At 39.6% G+C, this 18,751-nt stretch overlaps 2 protein-coding genes across 2 annotated transcripts in view; one reads left to right on the forward strand and one right to left on the reverse strand.

The window, feature by feature from the left end:
• LOC126210383 (uncharacterized) overlaps positions 1 to 18,751 on the reverse strand; it is a 242,126-nt gene that overhangs the window by 18,881 nt on the left and 204,494 nt on the right. The window lies entirely within an intron of this gene.
• LOC126210382 (uncharacterized) lies at positions 11,943 to 14,567 on the forward strand. The gene is made up of 2 exons (XM_049939611.1): positions 11,943 to 13,092; positions 13,383 to 14,567. The coding sequence occupies exons 1-2, from the start codon at positions 12,806 to 12,808 to the stop codon at positions 14,509 to 14,511; spliced, it is 1,416 nt and encodes a 471-aa protein (XP_049795568.1). The 5' UTR covers positions 11,943 to 12,805; the 3' UTR covers positions 14,512 to 14,567.

Genomic DNA, 18,751 nt, shown 5'->3' on the forward strand with positions numbered 1-18,751 from the left:
TTACAGTTTTGTTCTTCCTACTCATCCACATTAACTTACATTTTTCCACATTTAGAGTTAGCTGCCATTCATCACACCAACAAGAAACCATTCATCACACCAATGAGAAATTTTGTACAAGTCATCTTGTATCTTTCTACAGTCACTCAAGTTCGATGCCTTACTGTACACCACAGCATCATCACCAAACAACTGCAGATTGCTGCTCACCCTGTCCACCAAATCATTTATGTACATAAAGAACAACAGTGGTCCTATCACACTTCCCTCGGGCACTCCTGATGATAACATTGTCTCTGGTGAACAATTGCCATCGAGGAAAACATAGCAGGTGATGGCTAAATGATGACTTTTTGCATGTATAATAAGCTTTATTAGGCAGCCAAGTATTTTTTTAAAAGCTGTAGTGAACCTGAGAAATTCCTGTTAGTAATTAATATTTTTTCTGTTTATTAGCAAATATGATTACAAATAAAAACAAGTGTGATGACAAAAGTAAAGTTTTTATCCAACAAACATACACCATATAATGTGTTGAATAACTTAGCTTTTACTTTTAATTAACCAGCAGAAATCTTAAAATCAGTTTAAGGTTACATTCATTGATAATGTTCCCACATTTCTTTTTTATAGGTACTTTGATACTACAAACATTACTGCATACTTCATGAATAGATGAACATAATTTTTGTAGTATCTAATCTCACTACGCAATACCATGTTGAATCATTCCTTAATTCAAAACGTACTGTTACATCAATAACAAAAATGAATCATAGACAAAATAAATTAATTATGGATTCATGTGCTAAATGAGGTCAATTTTACTTAGAAGTTCAACAGTATTATGAAATGGGTACATTGCAACTCACCATAAAGATGACACCTTGAGTTGCAGACAGGCACAATGAAAAAACTGTTATTTCTCTTTTCTGAAGAAGGATTTGGCTGAAAGCTTATATGTGACAGTCTTTTAACCATGCCTGTCTGCAGCTCAGCATGACATATTTAGGGTGAGTAGCAATCTATCCTTTTTGTAATATTGTTGATATTCCAATTTGCACTTTCCATTACCCAGATTTTCACTTCAGTTAACCCGTTTGTCATTTTTCTCATGCTGTTGATATGTTTTTAGACCAGATTACATCACTGCCAAAACGGTAATTTCAGTGTTAGTAATGTAAGTAAACAAATGGTTCAAATGGCTCTGAGCACTATGGTACTTAACATCTGTGGTCATCAGTCCCCCAGAACTTAGAACTACTTAAACCTAACTAACCAAAGGACATCACACACATCCATGTCCGAGGCAGGATTCAAACCTGCGACCGTAGCAGTCGTGCAGTTCCGGACTGCGCGCCTAGAACTGCTAGACCACCGTGGCCAGCTGTAAGTAAACAGGAATGTCACACACACACACACACACACACACACACACACACACACACCATTTACAATTGTCTCATTCATTATAATCTGCATATAAAATATGCATGTACAATTGTCTCATTCATTATAATCTGCATATAAAATATGCATGAAGAAGTGATTACATGGATGTTGAATGAAGGTATTAGATAACACTTTCGTATGATGTTCTAACAATTTAAGCATTATTGCTAGTATGCTTTGTTTGTGCTTAAAGAAACTATAGTGAGTAGCTCATCCAGCAAGCAGAAATTAAACTGAGAGGACAGGTTGTGGAACATGCCTGGATAGTTGAGTTTGTAAGATCACTACCCCCCCCCCCCCCCCCCCCCCAAAAAAAAAAAAGCAAGGTTTCTGGTTAGAGCCCAAATCAGAATTTTAATCTGCCAAGAAGTTCCAAAACCAAACACATTCTGCTGCAGAGTGAAAGATTCATTCTGGAATTTTTAACAAGTTTAGATTTCATAACACTAAGGAAGGAAGACTAATTTTCAACTTGCTGTTGATGATGACATTAGAGACGACGCACAAGACCAGATTTGGTATGGATGGACAGGGAAATCATCTCTGGGCTTTTCAAAGGAAACACCCAACATTCAACTGAAGCAATTTAGAAAAATCACAGAAAGATCAGGAACAGAATGATCTGTCGAGGATGTGAATCTTGCTCCTTGCTGACACAGTACCAGTGCTTTAACAACAGAGCTACATCACTTTTTACCAGAGCTTTTGTTATGTCTTGGTGTTCACAAGACAGCACATAAAGTGACCGTTCCCACTGTACAACTTACCTTATGCACTCTCCTACCACATGCTATACCAGCCCTGTAACTAGCAAAACATATACTATCAAAGGAAGAGCCACCTATCAAATGACACACGTCATGTACCATCTGTTGTGTAAACACTATTAGGCCTTTTACATTGGCATGACTACCACCAAGTTATTAGTGAGGATGAATGAGCATAGGCAGAGGGTGTATACAGGCAATACACAAAATCCTGTTTCAGAGCATGCTCTACAACATGACAGTCATGACCTCGGTGCCTACTTCACCACATATGCCATCTGGATTCTTCTCCCAGACACCTGTTTCTCAGAACTTCGCCAGTGGGAACTGGTGTTACAACATGTCCTTGATTTGTGTCACTCACCTGACCTTAATTTATGTTAATTTCTTCAGGGTCAGCATTTCTTATCAGTAACAATTCTGTTCGTCAATATTTCCCCACCCACAACCGCTACCATGTCTCCTCACCCCTATCGTAGCTCTCTGCTCTTATTAACTCATGCATGATGCTTTGTCAGTAATCTCTGTCTTTCATATTACCCTATCTTCCACCTTTAAGCTTTCAAGTTTCCAAATCCCATCTGGTGTGTCCACAACAATCAGTCTTTCCTTCTCATCCCATCCAGGAAGTCTCCCCTGACCCAGGATTCTGGGAGACTTTTCTGAGCTCTCCCTAATATCTAAACCTCACCAATCCTTTTCCTTGACCTCTCTTCTTTTCCCTTCAACCCTTCTGCCAGGAGGAGGAGCCACTGGCTCCAAAAGCTTGTGAATTTCAATGCCTGTGTGTTCTCCTTCTGTCACTTGGTGAGTAGATTTTTTAATCCATCCAATTACATCATATTTTCATAATAAATCATAATTACATTATTACTCGGTTATGAGCCACTGGAGACCACAGGTTTCTTATACAAAAATACTCACAAAATATCCCTAAATGACATCCAAATTTTTGACAATGGAGTTCGGGTTCACTGACTATACCTACTTTGCTACATAATGCAAAGTGTATTGTTACATAACGCTTTTCACTATTCATACATTACTGTACACCCTTTATTTAGGTTTACAGATTGAATTAGGAAATCTCAATTGTTATATTTCTCTGATGTGATTCTTGAAATTTTCCCAGCAAAAGAGTATTCCATGAAGTTTCAGGATTGCTGCCAGATAATGTCAACATTAACATTGTTGATGGCCCTTTCACTCACAGCCATTTCTTTTACTGACATACAAAGCACTATCCATGCTGAAATATTATTACCGATTTTGTCTCAAAGACAGGGTCTGGCGAACACAAATACAAGCAACAGAAACTCTTGCTGTGGGCAGGTGGGTATTACGGAGCAACAAAATAGGCCCCAGAATATCATCGACATATTGCTGTGCTGTAAGAATGGCCCGAAGACAACCCTACTAGCTAGGCGACACTCAGGTTGGTATCCCACCACTGTCCTGGGTATTTCCAGACACGTCTTTGGCCTGGAATCTCATCGAATGGAGTAAAATTGCTTTCAGTGATGGGGCCTGCTTCGAAGTGAGCCCTGATGACCAGTGAAGATGTGTCTGGAGATGCCTCAGACAGTGATGGTATATGCCTACCATACATTCCAACAACCAGGAAGGACTGTATGGGTGGTGCCATTTATTTTTAAGACTGACCCCTTTGGTTCTCATCTGCAGCATCCTTACAGCACAGCGGTACATTGGTGATATTGTACACCCCACTTTTTTGTTGCCCTTATTGGCAAGCTATCCTGATCTTTCAATTCAGCATGATAATGTCTGCCTGCACATTGTGAGAGCTTCTACCACTTGTCTTCGTGCTTACCAAACCCTACCTAGGCCAGCAAGGTCACCGGTTCTCTCCCCAGTTGAGAAGTTTGCAGTATTATAGGCAGGGCCCTAAAACCAGCACGGGATTTTGAAAATCCAGCCCTCAGGAGAGCATACAGCTACTCTGTCAACAATGCCGAACCATCAGGGCCAGAGCTGAACCAATGCATTACTGACTTGCAAGTTTGTAAATCTCTTTCTCTTGAATAAAACTTCCAATTTTTCTGAAATTGTAATCATCTGTTTGTCTATACGTGTACATCACATCTGCCAGTTTCCAACCCATGCAAGTAATTCCTTCATAGTTCATTTTTGGTTTTTGTCCTATTGTGTACCACTAAAGGCAAGAATGTTTTTAAGCTGCCAGCTGCAGTGCATTCTCTTCAGAATCCTCCACAAAATAATTATGCACCATGGAAATTCTGCCTGTTTGTTCAAAGTATGCATTATTGAAAAAAAAGGTATGTCAAAGCTGCCACACATTTAAAAAGTGACACTCAGTAGTAGCACCAGTGATCAGATGCACGAGTGGAAGGCCACAGCTCCACCCTCAGTAGCACGCTCCAAACACGCTACTGTCACCCGCCTACAATCGACCGAATTGTGCACAGGTGACTTCTGGATAAGATCTCCATAAGAAGACTGTCCATTTCTGTATGGACACTACCAGTTGCTGCTTGCCAGCAGTAACCATCAGCCGTCAACTGACAGTACTGAGAAATTATTTCAAAGAAGTATTATGAGATTTATAAAAAGTGTTACGGACGCACACACGAGAACTGAATACTGAAAGCGACACAGTTCTGTGTATTAAAGGAAGTAAAATGATCAGGCTGCATTTCGCTTCACAACACGTTTTCAGAAAATCGTACAGCTGATATGGGAGTTATCAACATTAACCATTTGACATGCTTCACAATTGACAGTAATGCAAAGGACTGGTGCTCCTACGTGTCATTTAACTAATTTCAGTTTGAACATTGCCATGGACTTTTATCATCTCTCGGATTTCACCAAAACACTTCCTTGGCTAAATGACCTGGCCACCTTCATGTCACTTCCATTACAATCACATTTAAGTTTTCAATTTCAGTCCGTACCTTGATCCATTTTGTTTGTTTTCATGTTCCTCCCAGTAATTTCCAACACACACCTTTCTCTTGCTCATGCAGCCATCAAGTTTTTGATTTCCACATAAAAGTATAACTGCCACAAAACGAAAACTAGTTCACTGATTCATTCATCATATTCCATGGATCCCATCAAGAGTGAACAAACAACAAGACAAGGAAACAAAAGAAAATTAAAACTGTATGCTGTATTAGGAATAGACTATCACCATACAACATAATGTTATTCGCATTTAAGAAATCTTGTTATAATCAAGTAAATTATTGAAATATCATGAATCTGTAATTTCAGTTCAACATGCATGTCATTTAAAGTTTAATAGTGATCTCCCATGTGGCGAAAACATCTGTCGATGGTGTAGTCAATCCAAAATGACTGTATGTGAGTGTAAAGGGAAAAGCAAAGGACGACCTGAATGTGTCAGAGCATCTTACCTTTGTAGTCCTAAGAAGTCTGCTCAGAAAGCACGTCTTGAACTTCAATCACCAAAGAGAACAGTGCAGGAGGTTTTAAGAAAACTTTGAAATGCATCCATACTGGTTAAAGTTGGTACATGCTTAAAGCAGATAACAATTGTCTACATTATAACTTCACCGATAAAGTGTTGCAGAGGGAATATGACTTTCTTGATTACGTGGTATTCAGTGATGAGGTAGCCCTTCATCTAAATGAGAATATAAGAGGCTTGTCCTACACATTGCCATAACTTGCCCTGTGTAAGAAGGAAACATACTACCTTCAACCAGCCATGCAGAATAAGGACAACAATTAACAAATATGCACCAATCATAACAGCAGAGTGGAGATTCTTTATAGATGGGGTAAAGCTCCAGCTCTAAAGCACAATTGTGGAGCAGCCAGACAAACTGCTCATCTCATTGTTCCAGAATGTCCCAGCAGGGCAAATCATGGAATTTTCAATGAATTACTGTGTATTAATACACAAAGGAGTTACAGACCTAGATTGAAATCAATGCGGAAAGTTGAAAATTTGTGCCCGACCAGGATTCAAACCCAGGTATCCTACTTACTAGATGGATGCTCTTGCACTGAGCCATCTGGACACAGTGGTCATAGCAAATGCCCCCGCCCCCACAGAAGAGTGGAGACACTATAGATGGGGGGGGGGGGGGGGGGGGTAAAGCTCCATCTCAAACACAATACCCCCCCCCCCACACACACACACACACACACGTGTGCCAATAATCCATTCAGTACAGAAGCACACCAGACTCAAAATCTTACGAGACTCAGTGAAATGCCAGAAGTAATGAGGATCATGGGCATGGGACACTACATTTGTAGTGTGTGGATAAGCTGAGAATTTGGGTCAGATGGGAGGCATGCTAGGGTAGTTTGTGCAATTGCAATGATCACTGTATCCGGATGGCTCTTCTGGTCAGAGCATCTGTCTAGTAAACAGAAGACCCGGATTTGAATCTTGGTTTGGCACAAATTTTCAACTTTCCCCATTGACTCCCATCAATGCCCACTCACAACCAAGGTCTGTAATCCCTTCGTGTATTAGATTATATTAAAAATTTAAATGTCTGTCTGTAAATTCCATGTGCTACTGCTTTATTATTTAATATTGTGCTTTACAATAAGTACCCATACTGTTGATATCTGGGAGATAGTGTGTCCTCATGAACTTGTAAAATATTAAAGTGCTTCCCCAATTAATCACTTTCTGCACTGTGCCCCGACACAAATGTAAGGACCACTTTTTTCACTGAAACTACTGTAACAGGGGTGGCTTACCTGAATATGTTGCAAGAATGGCTCTTTCCCCAATTAGGTGAACCTGAAAACTTTATTTGGCAACAAGATAGTGCCCTTCCCCATTGGCATCTCTTCGTCTGAGAGTGACAATGTTGCAGACCCTGACCGTTAGATTGGTCATTAATAGTCAGTATGACAGAGCTCTTTCCCACTGGCCTTCACATTCACCTGACCCCACATCATATAATTTTTTCCTTTGAGGCTTCATAAATGATCAGGTCTACCTTCTGCCACTACTTAATAATTTGGCAGAGATGAGACACAGAGGTGAAGAGGCTGTTGCTTCCATTACCCCAGATTTGTTAACCAAAGTGTGGGAAGAACTTGATTTTAGGTTGGATGCCATATAAGTAACGGTTATATACTTAACATTTGCAAGAAAAACTAGGAAAAGTTTGTCTTCAATTCGATGTACAATTTATTGTAAATAGCGAAAATTAAAATGTTAAAATATACAGTGCAGAAGATTCTTTTACGGACACCCTGTAATATACAACTTGTTTATCTGATATAAAAAGCTTAATATTTATTAGATTACAACTGTATTTTTCAAAGCAAACAAGTACCTACACATGTGAATACTGAGTTCTATTTGCAGCATGTTTGTTTTGCAGCTTTCCAGCAAACACTGCTACTTGCCATGTAGCTATAGGAATTTTTCATTATCTGAATCTAGATATTCATGTAATTTGCAGAAAGAGTGGCTAATGAGGTATGGTTTCAATTTTATTTTTAATTTGCCATCTTTTGCTATTTCTTGCTTTATATTGGACAGGAGTTTGTTGAATATCTTCATACTAGTAAATAACTCCACTCTGAACCACAGACCAGGAAACAAAGTCTACATGAAAATTATTTTTTTCTTTTTCTTCCTCATATTGTGTTTGTGTAAACCATAACTCAGCTGAACTTGACTTTAATCAGAAACAAAAACCATTATGGAGTATAAGTAATGGGAGGTATATATAAAACTTCCAAGTATGCTTCTGCAACATGTAATGTTATGAGCTTTACACAATATTCCTACTGCTCACTTTTGCTGAATAAATGCTTTATACATATGCTGAGAAATTGAGGTTGATAGAAAATGCCAAACAGTTCAGCAGGAATGGCCAGAGGACAGGCTATACAAGGAAAATGAACTTGAAGGCAATACTATAGAAAAGGAAGAGGATGTAGGTGAAGGTGAGACAGGAGAGATGATGCGAGAAGAATTTGTCAGAGCACTGGAAGACCTAAATTGAAACAAGGCCCCTGGAGTAGGCAACATAACCTCCCTGAGAACTACTGATATCCTTGGGAGAGCCAGCCTTGATAAGACTACTACACCTGGTGTGCAAGACAAATGATACAGGTAATATACTTTCAGACTCCAAGAAGAATGTAATAATTCCAAATCCAAAGGAAGCAGGTGGTAACATGTGTGAATTTTACCAAACTATCAGTTTAATAAGCCATGGCTGCAAAACACTGACACGAATTGTTACAGAATAATGGAAAATCTGGTAGAAGTCAGATGATGTTTGGGTTCTGGAGAAATGGAACAAATAAAGGTATACTCACACTATGACTTCTGTAAGAAGATGGGTTAAGGAAAGGCAAATCTAGATTTAGAGCATTTGTAGATTTAGAGAAAGCTTTTGACGATGTTGACTAGAATAAACTTCGAAATTCTGAAGTTAGCAGCAGAAAAATACAGGAAGCAAAAGATGATTTACTACTTCAATGGAGACCAGATGGCAGTTATAAAGAGTCAAAGGGCATGCAAGGGAAGCAGTGTTGGAGAAGGAAGTGACAAAGGATTGTAGCCTATCCCGAAAGTTATTCAATCTGTAAAATGAGAGTACAATTTTTTAGGTTTACCGATGTTACAGTAGTCATGTTGGCGACAGGAAAGGACAAGGAAGAGCAGTTGCATGGAATGGACACTGTCTCAAAAGGATAGTATAAATGAGAGAGAGAGAGAGAGAGAGAGAGAGAGAGAGAGAGTGGAGGGGGCATTATATTTCAGCAGTTATTGAAAGATGAAGAGGCCTCCACAGAATACTGTAACATGGAGAGCTTCAACAAATCAGTCTTCAGACTGAAAACCACATCATTTACTTTAAGTGCAGTGCCCCACATGCTAATTCCATAAGACAACAGCACGTGAAAAAATGCCAAACAAGCCAACACTTTTGTCTTTAGATGAACACAATCAAAGATGCTTGTAGGTCACAACATGCTGAACTAAACTTTTTTAATCAGTCTATTTACACTAGAAATCAAGGAGTCTCCTCTTGCTTCTGTCTGATGGTCATGCAACCCACATGAATATACAACTGACTGAGATGCTTAGAGCAGAAAAAACATCTCCATCACTAAATTGTCTCCACATTTTACATGTCTCTTGCAGTCATGAGATAAAACTTGCTTTGCACAAGCATTTAGTAGTATGACAGAGAAAGAATATTAAAAGTGTATCCAAAACTGACTTTAGTAATATTCTTAGGGTGGCAAGGAATAAAAGAATCTTCCAAACAACCCAAAATAAGCATCTGCAAATATGGATTGGGATTAAGACTCAATTATTGTTCAAAATAGGGCATCATCCTCCCCTCACATTAAGCCCTACCGAAGACAACCATTCTGCAGTACAAGGACTTACTGTAGTAGGAGCTTGGTCTTCCACAGAACCTGTGCTTGCTGTTGTGCATTTATTGGAGTACCCAAATTTTTGAATAAACTGCTGACACTTCTGCAAAGAAGCCCAAAGAGCAGTCCTCAAGTTAAGATTCGACGAACTTAAACTCCTTGAGGAAATATTGTCACTCTCAACATAGGAAAAAAAAAGACACCAAGGTGATGAAACAGCAGTACCAATTAGCCTACAGATCTTTAGATGAGTATGCTCAAAAAATGTGAGCTGGACCTACAACCTGATATGACAAAATCTGAAATTAAAAAGTCCAAGACGGCTACCAAAACTGTTATGAAGAAGAAGAAGAAAAGCAAACATTACAAAATCAAGAAGTTATGCAGTGTTTCATGAAAAAAACATACTATTTGGGACGGTGCAAAAGTCGTTCTACAATACGATGACGATAAAGATTTAATGGAAGTTGGGATGAGGTTTTTCAAGTGATTAGGAGCTCACAGATACTGGTGTCTATTGAAAGACATGAAGCTGTTGCAAAATCCTACTTGATTTTTGGGCCAATCAATAGAGTGTTAATCGAAACCTTTAATGTTGAAGCCATTGATGATGTGTACCAACTCTACAGAGATGTGAGAAAGTATCACACTGAACGCTTTAAAGAGATCACATAAAATTGTTTATAAAAAATATTTATCAGAATTATAGCGAAAGTCACATTCTTGTCTGATGATCACACCATTTTTTAATGGAAGAAAACGTTCCCATGGTTTCTATGTACAATTTATCTCACCTTAACTACCTATTCGCAAAGATTTCACGATAGATGCAACGTTTACTGCCACAAAAACGGAGGCCGATTATATAAAAGCTATTACACAAATCGTAATAGCTTGGCAATTGAATATAGTCTAACTCATAGTTCCGTATAAGTTACACAAAAGTTAGAATCGGTTATATCAAAGAGACTACACAAATCGTAATAGCCTGTCAGTTGAAAATAGTCTAATAGTTCCATATAAGTTACACAAAAGTAGTAACTGCACAAATCTGCTGATTGTTTGTACCACAAACTCGGATATTAAAACTTTGGTTTTTTGAACAATGACGATGCGTCGCATTTTGATACTATAACACATCATCACCGTACAGAGAGCTGTAAATGCACGAGCTTGTGCAACCACGAAGTTGTAAACAGCTGTGTCTAACCTATAAATGTATCCGAGTGACACTACAATGGTGAGACGTCCCATAATCGCAAAAATCGCCAAAGAACACACTCATTTGAAAAATTTTCTGTTATAGACATACTAGGATATTATTTTTGAAAACACTATTTGGTTTACGAAAACAATTATTCCTCAGTGTTTTTTTTCTCCGTTCATATGCTCCATAAGGGTTTTTGTTGCTGATAAAAAAAATCATTTTCAGCTGTACCGTGATCTACACAATCATGACAGAAGACACAAAAACAATTTTCAGTTACTGTTTGTTCACAACGTCTTGATCCAGACCTCCACACATCTTGATTGGCTCTGAGGCCTGAGCGTACGGCACAGGTCAGTCGACTTCGGGGCGAAACTGTTTTGTTTTTGGCCACGGCCAACATTAACGGCCTAAAAACGCAGTACCTCACTCCTTAGTGTACTAAACAGCCATTAGCCAATACGAAGGAAGTAGAGTTGGGCAACACGATTCTTGTTCTCGATTCGATTCCTACGATTCAATCTCACATTGCGAATCGATTCCTACGATTCGTTCACGATTCTTTCACGATTCATTCTAGTCTGCGATGGCACGATTCTTACGGAATGCGAAACGTTCTACATCTTACTCACAGATGGCAGGACATGTCTAAAATTGTCAATGGGGTTAGAATCGAACTGTCATGATAAGATATGTCAGAAATAGTTTATTTGTGAGTAAACATGCATATGACGTCACAAGTGTGATTCTCGATTTGTGTGGAAGGTGGTGCAAAATTACGTGGTATGCCAGTTTGGTTGTGTGGCTTGAACGTATCTAACTACAGACGTCTGTTTTATAGTAACAATATCTAGCAGTGAGGCAGACGTGGTTTGGCTCATATCATCCTAAGTTTTTCTGTGCTAAGATGTTTTTCGAAGTCCACATCACCCTTGTAATTCATAACGCAGCTGACAGCCATCCCACACAGCAAATTTAGCTTAACTTTCATTTCTTCTAAATACAAAGCATAGGTATTATGCTTTTAATTTGTCTGAGAACTTGCCGCTGTCACTACTATTTGCGTGAGAAGGCGACATACTTCTAAACAATAGGATTCAATCGTATACAGCGACATTACTTCACTAAAATTTAATATGAATCTGAACACGATAACTTTCGAAAACTCGAACTTGAAATTATTAATTAAAAAGCTTTTGTTTCAAGACGGTATTACACGGCGATCCGCTAAGAAAGGTAATGGTTAGAGAGCCTACATTCTCTCTATATAGGCTCTGTAATATTGGTCTAGTTCGACAGCCATTTAGTGGCGGCACTGGTGGAACTAGCAGAATTAGCAAATTAGCAGTGAAGTAATGTCACTGTATGCGATTGTATCCTACACTTTAGATGTATGTCGTCTTCTCACATAAATAGTAGTGGCAGAAGCAAGTTCTCAAATTAAAAGCAAAATACCTATGCTTTGTATTTCGACGAAATAAAAGTTAAGCTACATTTGCAGTGTGTGAGTGAGGGCTGACAGTTGCTTTATTGTGAAATATAAGATGCTGTGGAATTGGAAAGAGCACAGAAAAACGTAGGACGATACCAATCCGCGCATGTGCACTACATAGCTTGGTTTTCACGAGTAATAGTACGGCCCACAAACTTCGTTTGTTCCTTCCGAGCTCCTTTGTTCACACGCATCCTCCACTTGACTGCCATCTGGCGGTCGTAATCATTCGGCACGACTCGGCATGATTCGGAAGGTTCCTTCGAAGCAGAGCGTACTAAGAATCGATGAATCGTTGGAACTTGGAATCGTCACGACTCGGAAACACGCAATCGTTCTTACGATTCTTTTGAACGACGATTCGTCCGTATCACGATTCGATTCTTACGATTCTTTATTTAGAGTCGTTCAAATGAACGACTCATTCACGAATCGCCACAACTCTAGAAGGAAGAAGGAATTGTTCTGCAACGTCGTGCTGAGTCGCAAGTTAATAATCTCTTAATGAGTAACGAAGTGCATCCTGGCCCGTCGCGAGCAGCACTTTCTATTCTTTCCATTCCTCGCATGAGCAGAAGATGTACTTTACGGGGTGAAGCCCGAAGAATAATTAATAACATAGTCGAATGTTGCGAACAGGAATGCGAAAGGAAATACCTATTCCAACCTCTCACTCAATCGGCGAACCGAACAGCGACGTACACAGGAGCAAGCATCAGCACCGTAAGAAGAATTCGGAGATTTTGCATAGAAAATCCTGGGAAATTACCAGAAACTCCAGGCAAAAAGAGGTAAATCTCTTTTCAAATATTTCACTTCCAAAGATCACTTAAAGAGCCCGAGACATGTATGAATTTATTTAAAATGTGCCTTTTCCTTCTATTGTTTGTGTGTGCAAAATCATCATGCTGACTATAGGAACTCTTAGCATAATATCCCCTAGTTCTGCATAAAATGCAGTCCTGCTTTCTAACCATCCTTTTTGGTTTTTAAATTCTCTTTCACTACCTGTAGCTCTGCACAAAGCACAGTCTTGCATTCTAACTTTTTTGTTTTTGTTTTTTAATTCTCTCTCACTTAGGCCAAAAGCTACTGGGAGAATCCAATGGAATGAATTTGATAGGAGTGTTGTGAAACAAACAATTGAAGACTTCTATTTGGTGCAGAAGATCGCTCCCAGTCTGCGGAAACTTCGGCCAATACTTAAGGAAAAGATTGGTTGGACGTGGTCTGTTACATCTTTGAGGAATACTTTGCTGTCCATGGGATTCATATGGAAAGATAGGCAGTATAAGAGAAGGTTATTGCTAGAACGTAGTGATATTGCTGGCTGGCGGTCGCATTTCATTGTACAAATGAGACATAGTAGAGCAGCAGCCAAAGAAATATTCTATGTTGATGAAACTTGGATTGACAGCAATTTGGTAGTTGGAAAATGCTGGCCAAAGAATGCTGCAGCAGGCGTTGCAGGATGGGGAACTTCCTCTAAAAGACTTATTGTAGGAAGTGTTGGATCGAGAAAGGGATTCATCAGGGAAGCCCAGCTAAATTTCTGGGCAAACTCTGCAAAAGGAGACTATCGTGGTCAAATGACTTCGGAAATCTTTGAGAAGTGGTTTGAGACCATGGTTCTCCCAAATCTTCCACCAAATGCAGTCATAGTGATTAACAATGCTCCATATCAGAACAGGCAGGTGGACAAAACACCCACATGTTATCATACAAAGATGCGGATGCTGCAGTGGCTCCAAAAGAGGCATGTCCCTTGTAGTGAAAGCATGAGGAAACAGGTTCTGTTCTCATTAATTCAAGAACACTGCCCTAGTGAGAAGTCATTTGTGATTGACGAAATGGCTAAAGAGAAAGGCCACTTGGTTGTCCGCTTGCCACCACACAACTGTAATTTGAGTGCAATGGAATTGGCATGGGCGAAAGTGAAAAGATTGTTTAGGGAGCTCAGTGTTACAAGTGACTTGTTGAATGATGATCTGCTTCAGCTTGTCAGTGAAACCCTTCTGTTAGTTACTGCTGATGACTGGGAAGGGTACTGCACGAACATACAACAACTGGAAGAAGATTACTGGAGGCGTGACGCTGTCGTCGAACATGCAATAGAAGACATCATGATTAACACCGCTGAATCGGACAGTAGTGACGATAATAAGGATTTATGCACAGATGATGAATACAATGAAAGTGATTCTGATTGAGTTATTTGTTTTTGCAATTCAGCATTAGAAATGTTAATAAATATTTAAATTTGTAATCATTTTTTCGATGACACATTGTGAGTTTTACATCTGGCCCTTTTGAACATCAAATTTTGTATGACATTTGATATGGAATTGGTAGCAATAAGCACCACAATTCAACATGAACATGTCAGTTTTGATTTCACAAATCCTGCAGTCTTTTCAAGGACACATGATATAAAGCAGTACGCACATGTGTACTGTCAGTCAATGCACGAGAAAGTGAGTTTTCGCCCCACCCCCCCCCCCCCTCCCTCATCACCAACACACCACCACTCACTCCTTGTTTATCTATTTGTCCAAAGGGGGGGGGGGGTCAGGGGGCCGACCTTGCTGATTCCACTCCCCGTACCCCTTGAGAATTCATTCAGGATTTGTGAAGAAACCATTGACTTTGCCTCCTTATCTAGAGTTCAGAGTAGAGATTTATACTTCGGTGCAAAGATATTCAACTAACTCTTATCTAATCTTAAGCTAGAAATTGACAGCCCTAGAAAGGAAAAGTAAGGCTTGTTAGCCACTCTTCACAAATTACCCGAATATCTAGATCCAAAGATTGAAAAGTATTGGTAACCACTAGGACATAGCATTGTCCACTGTAAAAGTGCCTGATAAGTAATAATGTACTGTAAACAGGACTCATTATTTAAAGCTGTGGGTAGTGATTTGCTAAAAAACAAATTATGTATATCCAGCATCTTCTACATTGCTAGACTGGACTTAACCAAATTTGGTACACATACTGCTTCCTACACAAAAATCAGCATGGTCATTGTTAAAACTTCCTAGATCCCCTAGTAGCTGACATATGTGTGCCTGCATGGCAGGCATGTTGTGTGGGTAGTATCAGCATGCCTTGTAGGGGCTACATGTTTGGAAGGACACAGCTGAGCACAGATAGGAAGCTTGAAGTTGGATACTGAGGGGGGGGGGGGGGGTACGAGATGGATAGAGAAAAGAGGTAGGAGAAGGCTGACAGACAGACAGAGAGAGAGGGGGCGGAGATGATAGACAGACAGAGAGAGAGGGGGGGGGGAGTATAAGATGGAGTGAGTGAGTGAGTGAGTGGAGGAGGAGGAGGAGGAGGAGGAGGAGGAGGAGGAGGAGAGAGAGAGAGAGAGAGAGAGAGAGAGAGAGAGAGAGAGAGAGGAGGTGGTGGTGAAGGACAGATAGATTGTGGAGGAGGATGAGATGGACAGAGAGAGAATGAGGAGTATATGCTGTAAAAGATGGGACAGACAAGATGGACAATGAAAGATGGAGGAGGAGATGGACAGGTAGATGTTGGAGGAAGATGAGGACATGGGGGGGGGGGGGGGAAGAGAGAGGAGATGTGCACAATATTATGTGCCAACCATGGGGGAAAAAGGCTAATAATGATGTGAAGTAAATATTATACTGACAACAGGAGATGAACAATTGCTAATTAATATAACTGAGAAGACAACATCTTCTTTCAATGTGGCAACATTTTTTTTGTAATTTACTTGGTTATATTTAGCTAGAATGAACACGAGTAATACTAAACAGTATAATGATAGTTTACTGTAAATACAATACAGAGATTAAGTTTCTATTCGTTTATTCATTCATTGTGTTTTGTAAATCCCATCAAGGATGACAACTTTCATGGATGTAGACTGAGGCGAGGTATACTGTACCAAAATACAAGGAAATGATAGAAACTTAATCTGCATACAGCATTAACAATAAAATACCACTATAGTGCTTAATGTGAGTCATGCTTATACCATCTAAATTTAATAGATTCAATTATTGAGAAAGCTGCTACATTTATCTACTATAAGCAGCATAATATTTGCTTGATTACAAAGATATTTTCCAAAGAAAATATGTTTTACATCTGTAAATACTTAATCTTGTTTATAGTGCATCATTACTTGTCCTCCAGCTTGATAAACTGTGCTAGTAGCATGTATCTAACAGAACCTTAGAGTCCCTGAATCTGGATATTCAAATAATTTGTAAAAGTAGTTTCCAATGAGGTACTGTTTTCTTTTTATTTTGAATTAATAGGGATTCACAGCTTCTTGCTTCATGTTACATACACACTTAATGAAACTCTTACCTGCAGAGTACATAAATACACAGCTCCCTCCTGAATCCTAAACAAGGAGGCAATGTCTACATGAAAAATTGTGTTTGTGTCTTGTATTGTGATTCAGCTGAAACTGATTTTAATTGGGGGGGTGGGGACCATGATTAAGAGTATGATAAATATATTGGAAATTGAGTGCAATAATTCCAATCCCTAAAAAGTGTTCTACAAGATGTACACTTATCTGCTTTAAACAATATTCTTACTGTTCACTTCTGCTGAAGAAACACTTAATCTAATTTAGTTGCATTGCCACGGAAGGTAATTCTATAAGACATCAAGATTAAAAAGATGCAAAATAATCCAATACTCTCGTATTTAGGCAAGCAGAATAAGAGAGTCTTCAAAGGACATAACATGCTGAACCTAGCTTCTTGATTGTTTTGTCTGTGTGTTGAGTCTACTTTAACTTTCCATCCTACTAAACCACTAGGAATTTCATGCAGTGCGTTTCATGTAGTATGTGACAATTATTGTCTATTTTCGGCACTAACAGGTTGTTGCTATTGGCTTGGAATGGCATAATGTGCACCTCTGTGAGACTAACACTAGAACTGGAGCTTTGAGAGTGGGAACCTTATCCTGTCCTGGGCGAGGTCTCAGTGATGTGCTATTGTCTTCCTCCCACTTGGTATAACATGTCCAGTGTGTATTTGTGTTGTATGGGTGTCTGTTATGGATGTCCATACAGGGGAAAGGGTGCTGACACGTAGCCTACTTATCTGCAAGGGGACTGCTGAACCTCACATCCCACATGACAGATGTATCACTATAGTGTGAACTACTAATGCACAAGATGAGATGTCTGAAGGCATTGAAAATATGGTGCTGGATAGAAAAGATCTTGTTGATAGCAAATCCCACAAATGAAGATATTCTGAGTAGAAAAAGTGAGTAATGATCTGTCCTACAAACTTTACAGATAAGGAGAGATCAGTTAATTTACCACTTCCACTGAAGAAATAGTTTACTTGTTAATGTAATGGAGGAAATGGTTCAAGCAGAGAGTTAGGGAAAGACCTAGACTGCAATACTATAGGTAGATCAGAGATGATGTTGGAGCAGGCTCATATGAGGTATACCAACCAATCTTTGGATTGAGAATTAAGAATATGTCATATGTCTCCATACCATGAGGTGACATGGAGAAGCTTGGAATTTAACCCTTGACATTGGCACAAAGTATGGTGATCAGGAACTGTATGCCATCTCTCTTTCCCCTTCCCAGACAAATACTGGCAATTCCTTCCACCACCAGCGTTAAAGACAGCTGTCTCTCGGGCAGGCACTGCTGCACAACTGAGCCTTAGGCACACCAGCTGCAGAGGTGGTTCTGTACTGCAGGAGAAGCAGTGAACAGTTATAGTAAGCTCACCAGATAAAATATCAATTACCCACTTGAAAGAGCTCACTGGTCTTCATTTTGGGGCACTGTAGGTGTCTTTGAACTGATACCAGACAGTCATATGACCATCCACCACCGATGTAAGTATTAAACAACAAAGTTGACACTCAGCGTGGTGGCTGACTGGAGTGACTGCAAAGGCATTTCCCTTTTATAGCCGCTCCCATCAGCCAGCACGCTGCATTTCAACTTTGTTTTTGCACATTTAATAATGACAGTCAAGTAGAGTGTATGTGGTGGTTGGTTGCATGGAATCAGCACAGTGAGATGGTCAGTGTGGGAGGTCATAGAATGCAAAAAGAAACTGTCATGTTTGTGCGCCGTACTGATGACCACACCACGAATGAAGTTGTCCAATTTGTTGGTGTATAGGTGCAAACTGTTAAGTTTGTTTACAAGGAATGGTGTACCACTCACAACCATATAATGCAGCATAAGAACAGTGATTTGGGGGAGGGGGAAAAATCTATGTGACAGTGCCCAGAGATGAGTGTTGCACTTTGTCAGTGTCAGTCAATCTCAAATTGGAATTTCAGACATTAGCTGCCCGTGGGCATTGATTAATATCAATGGCATTCCATCTCATAGGGGAGTCATGCTGCACATCCGGGATGACATTCATAGTCACATCTCCCTGACTACTCACCTACAAGGTGTTGCAATTAACCTTTATC

This window comes from Schistocerca nitens, chromosome 10 (assembly GCF_023898315.1).
Source record: "Schistocerca nitens isolate TAMUIC-IGC-003100 chromosome 10, iqSchNite1.1, whole genome shotgun sequence".
Lineage (NCBI taxonomy): Eukaryota > Metazoa > Arthropoda > Insecta > Orthoptera > Acrididae > Schistocerca > Schistocerca nitens.

Excerpts from the sequence above, each read along its gene's own strand:
- LOC126210382 (XM_049939611.1), top strand. The coding sequence starts at position 12,806 with ATGAGTAACGAAGTGCATCCTGGCCCGTCGCGAGCAGCACTTTCTATT. Across the intron at positions 13,093-13,382 it reads GAAACTCCAGGCAAAAAGAG|GCCAAAAGCTACTGGGAGAA; the intron begins GTAAATCTCTTT and ends TCTCTCACTTAG.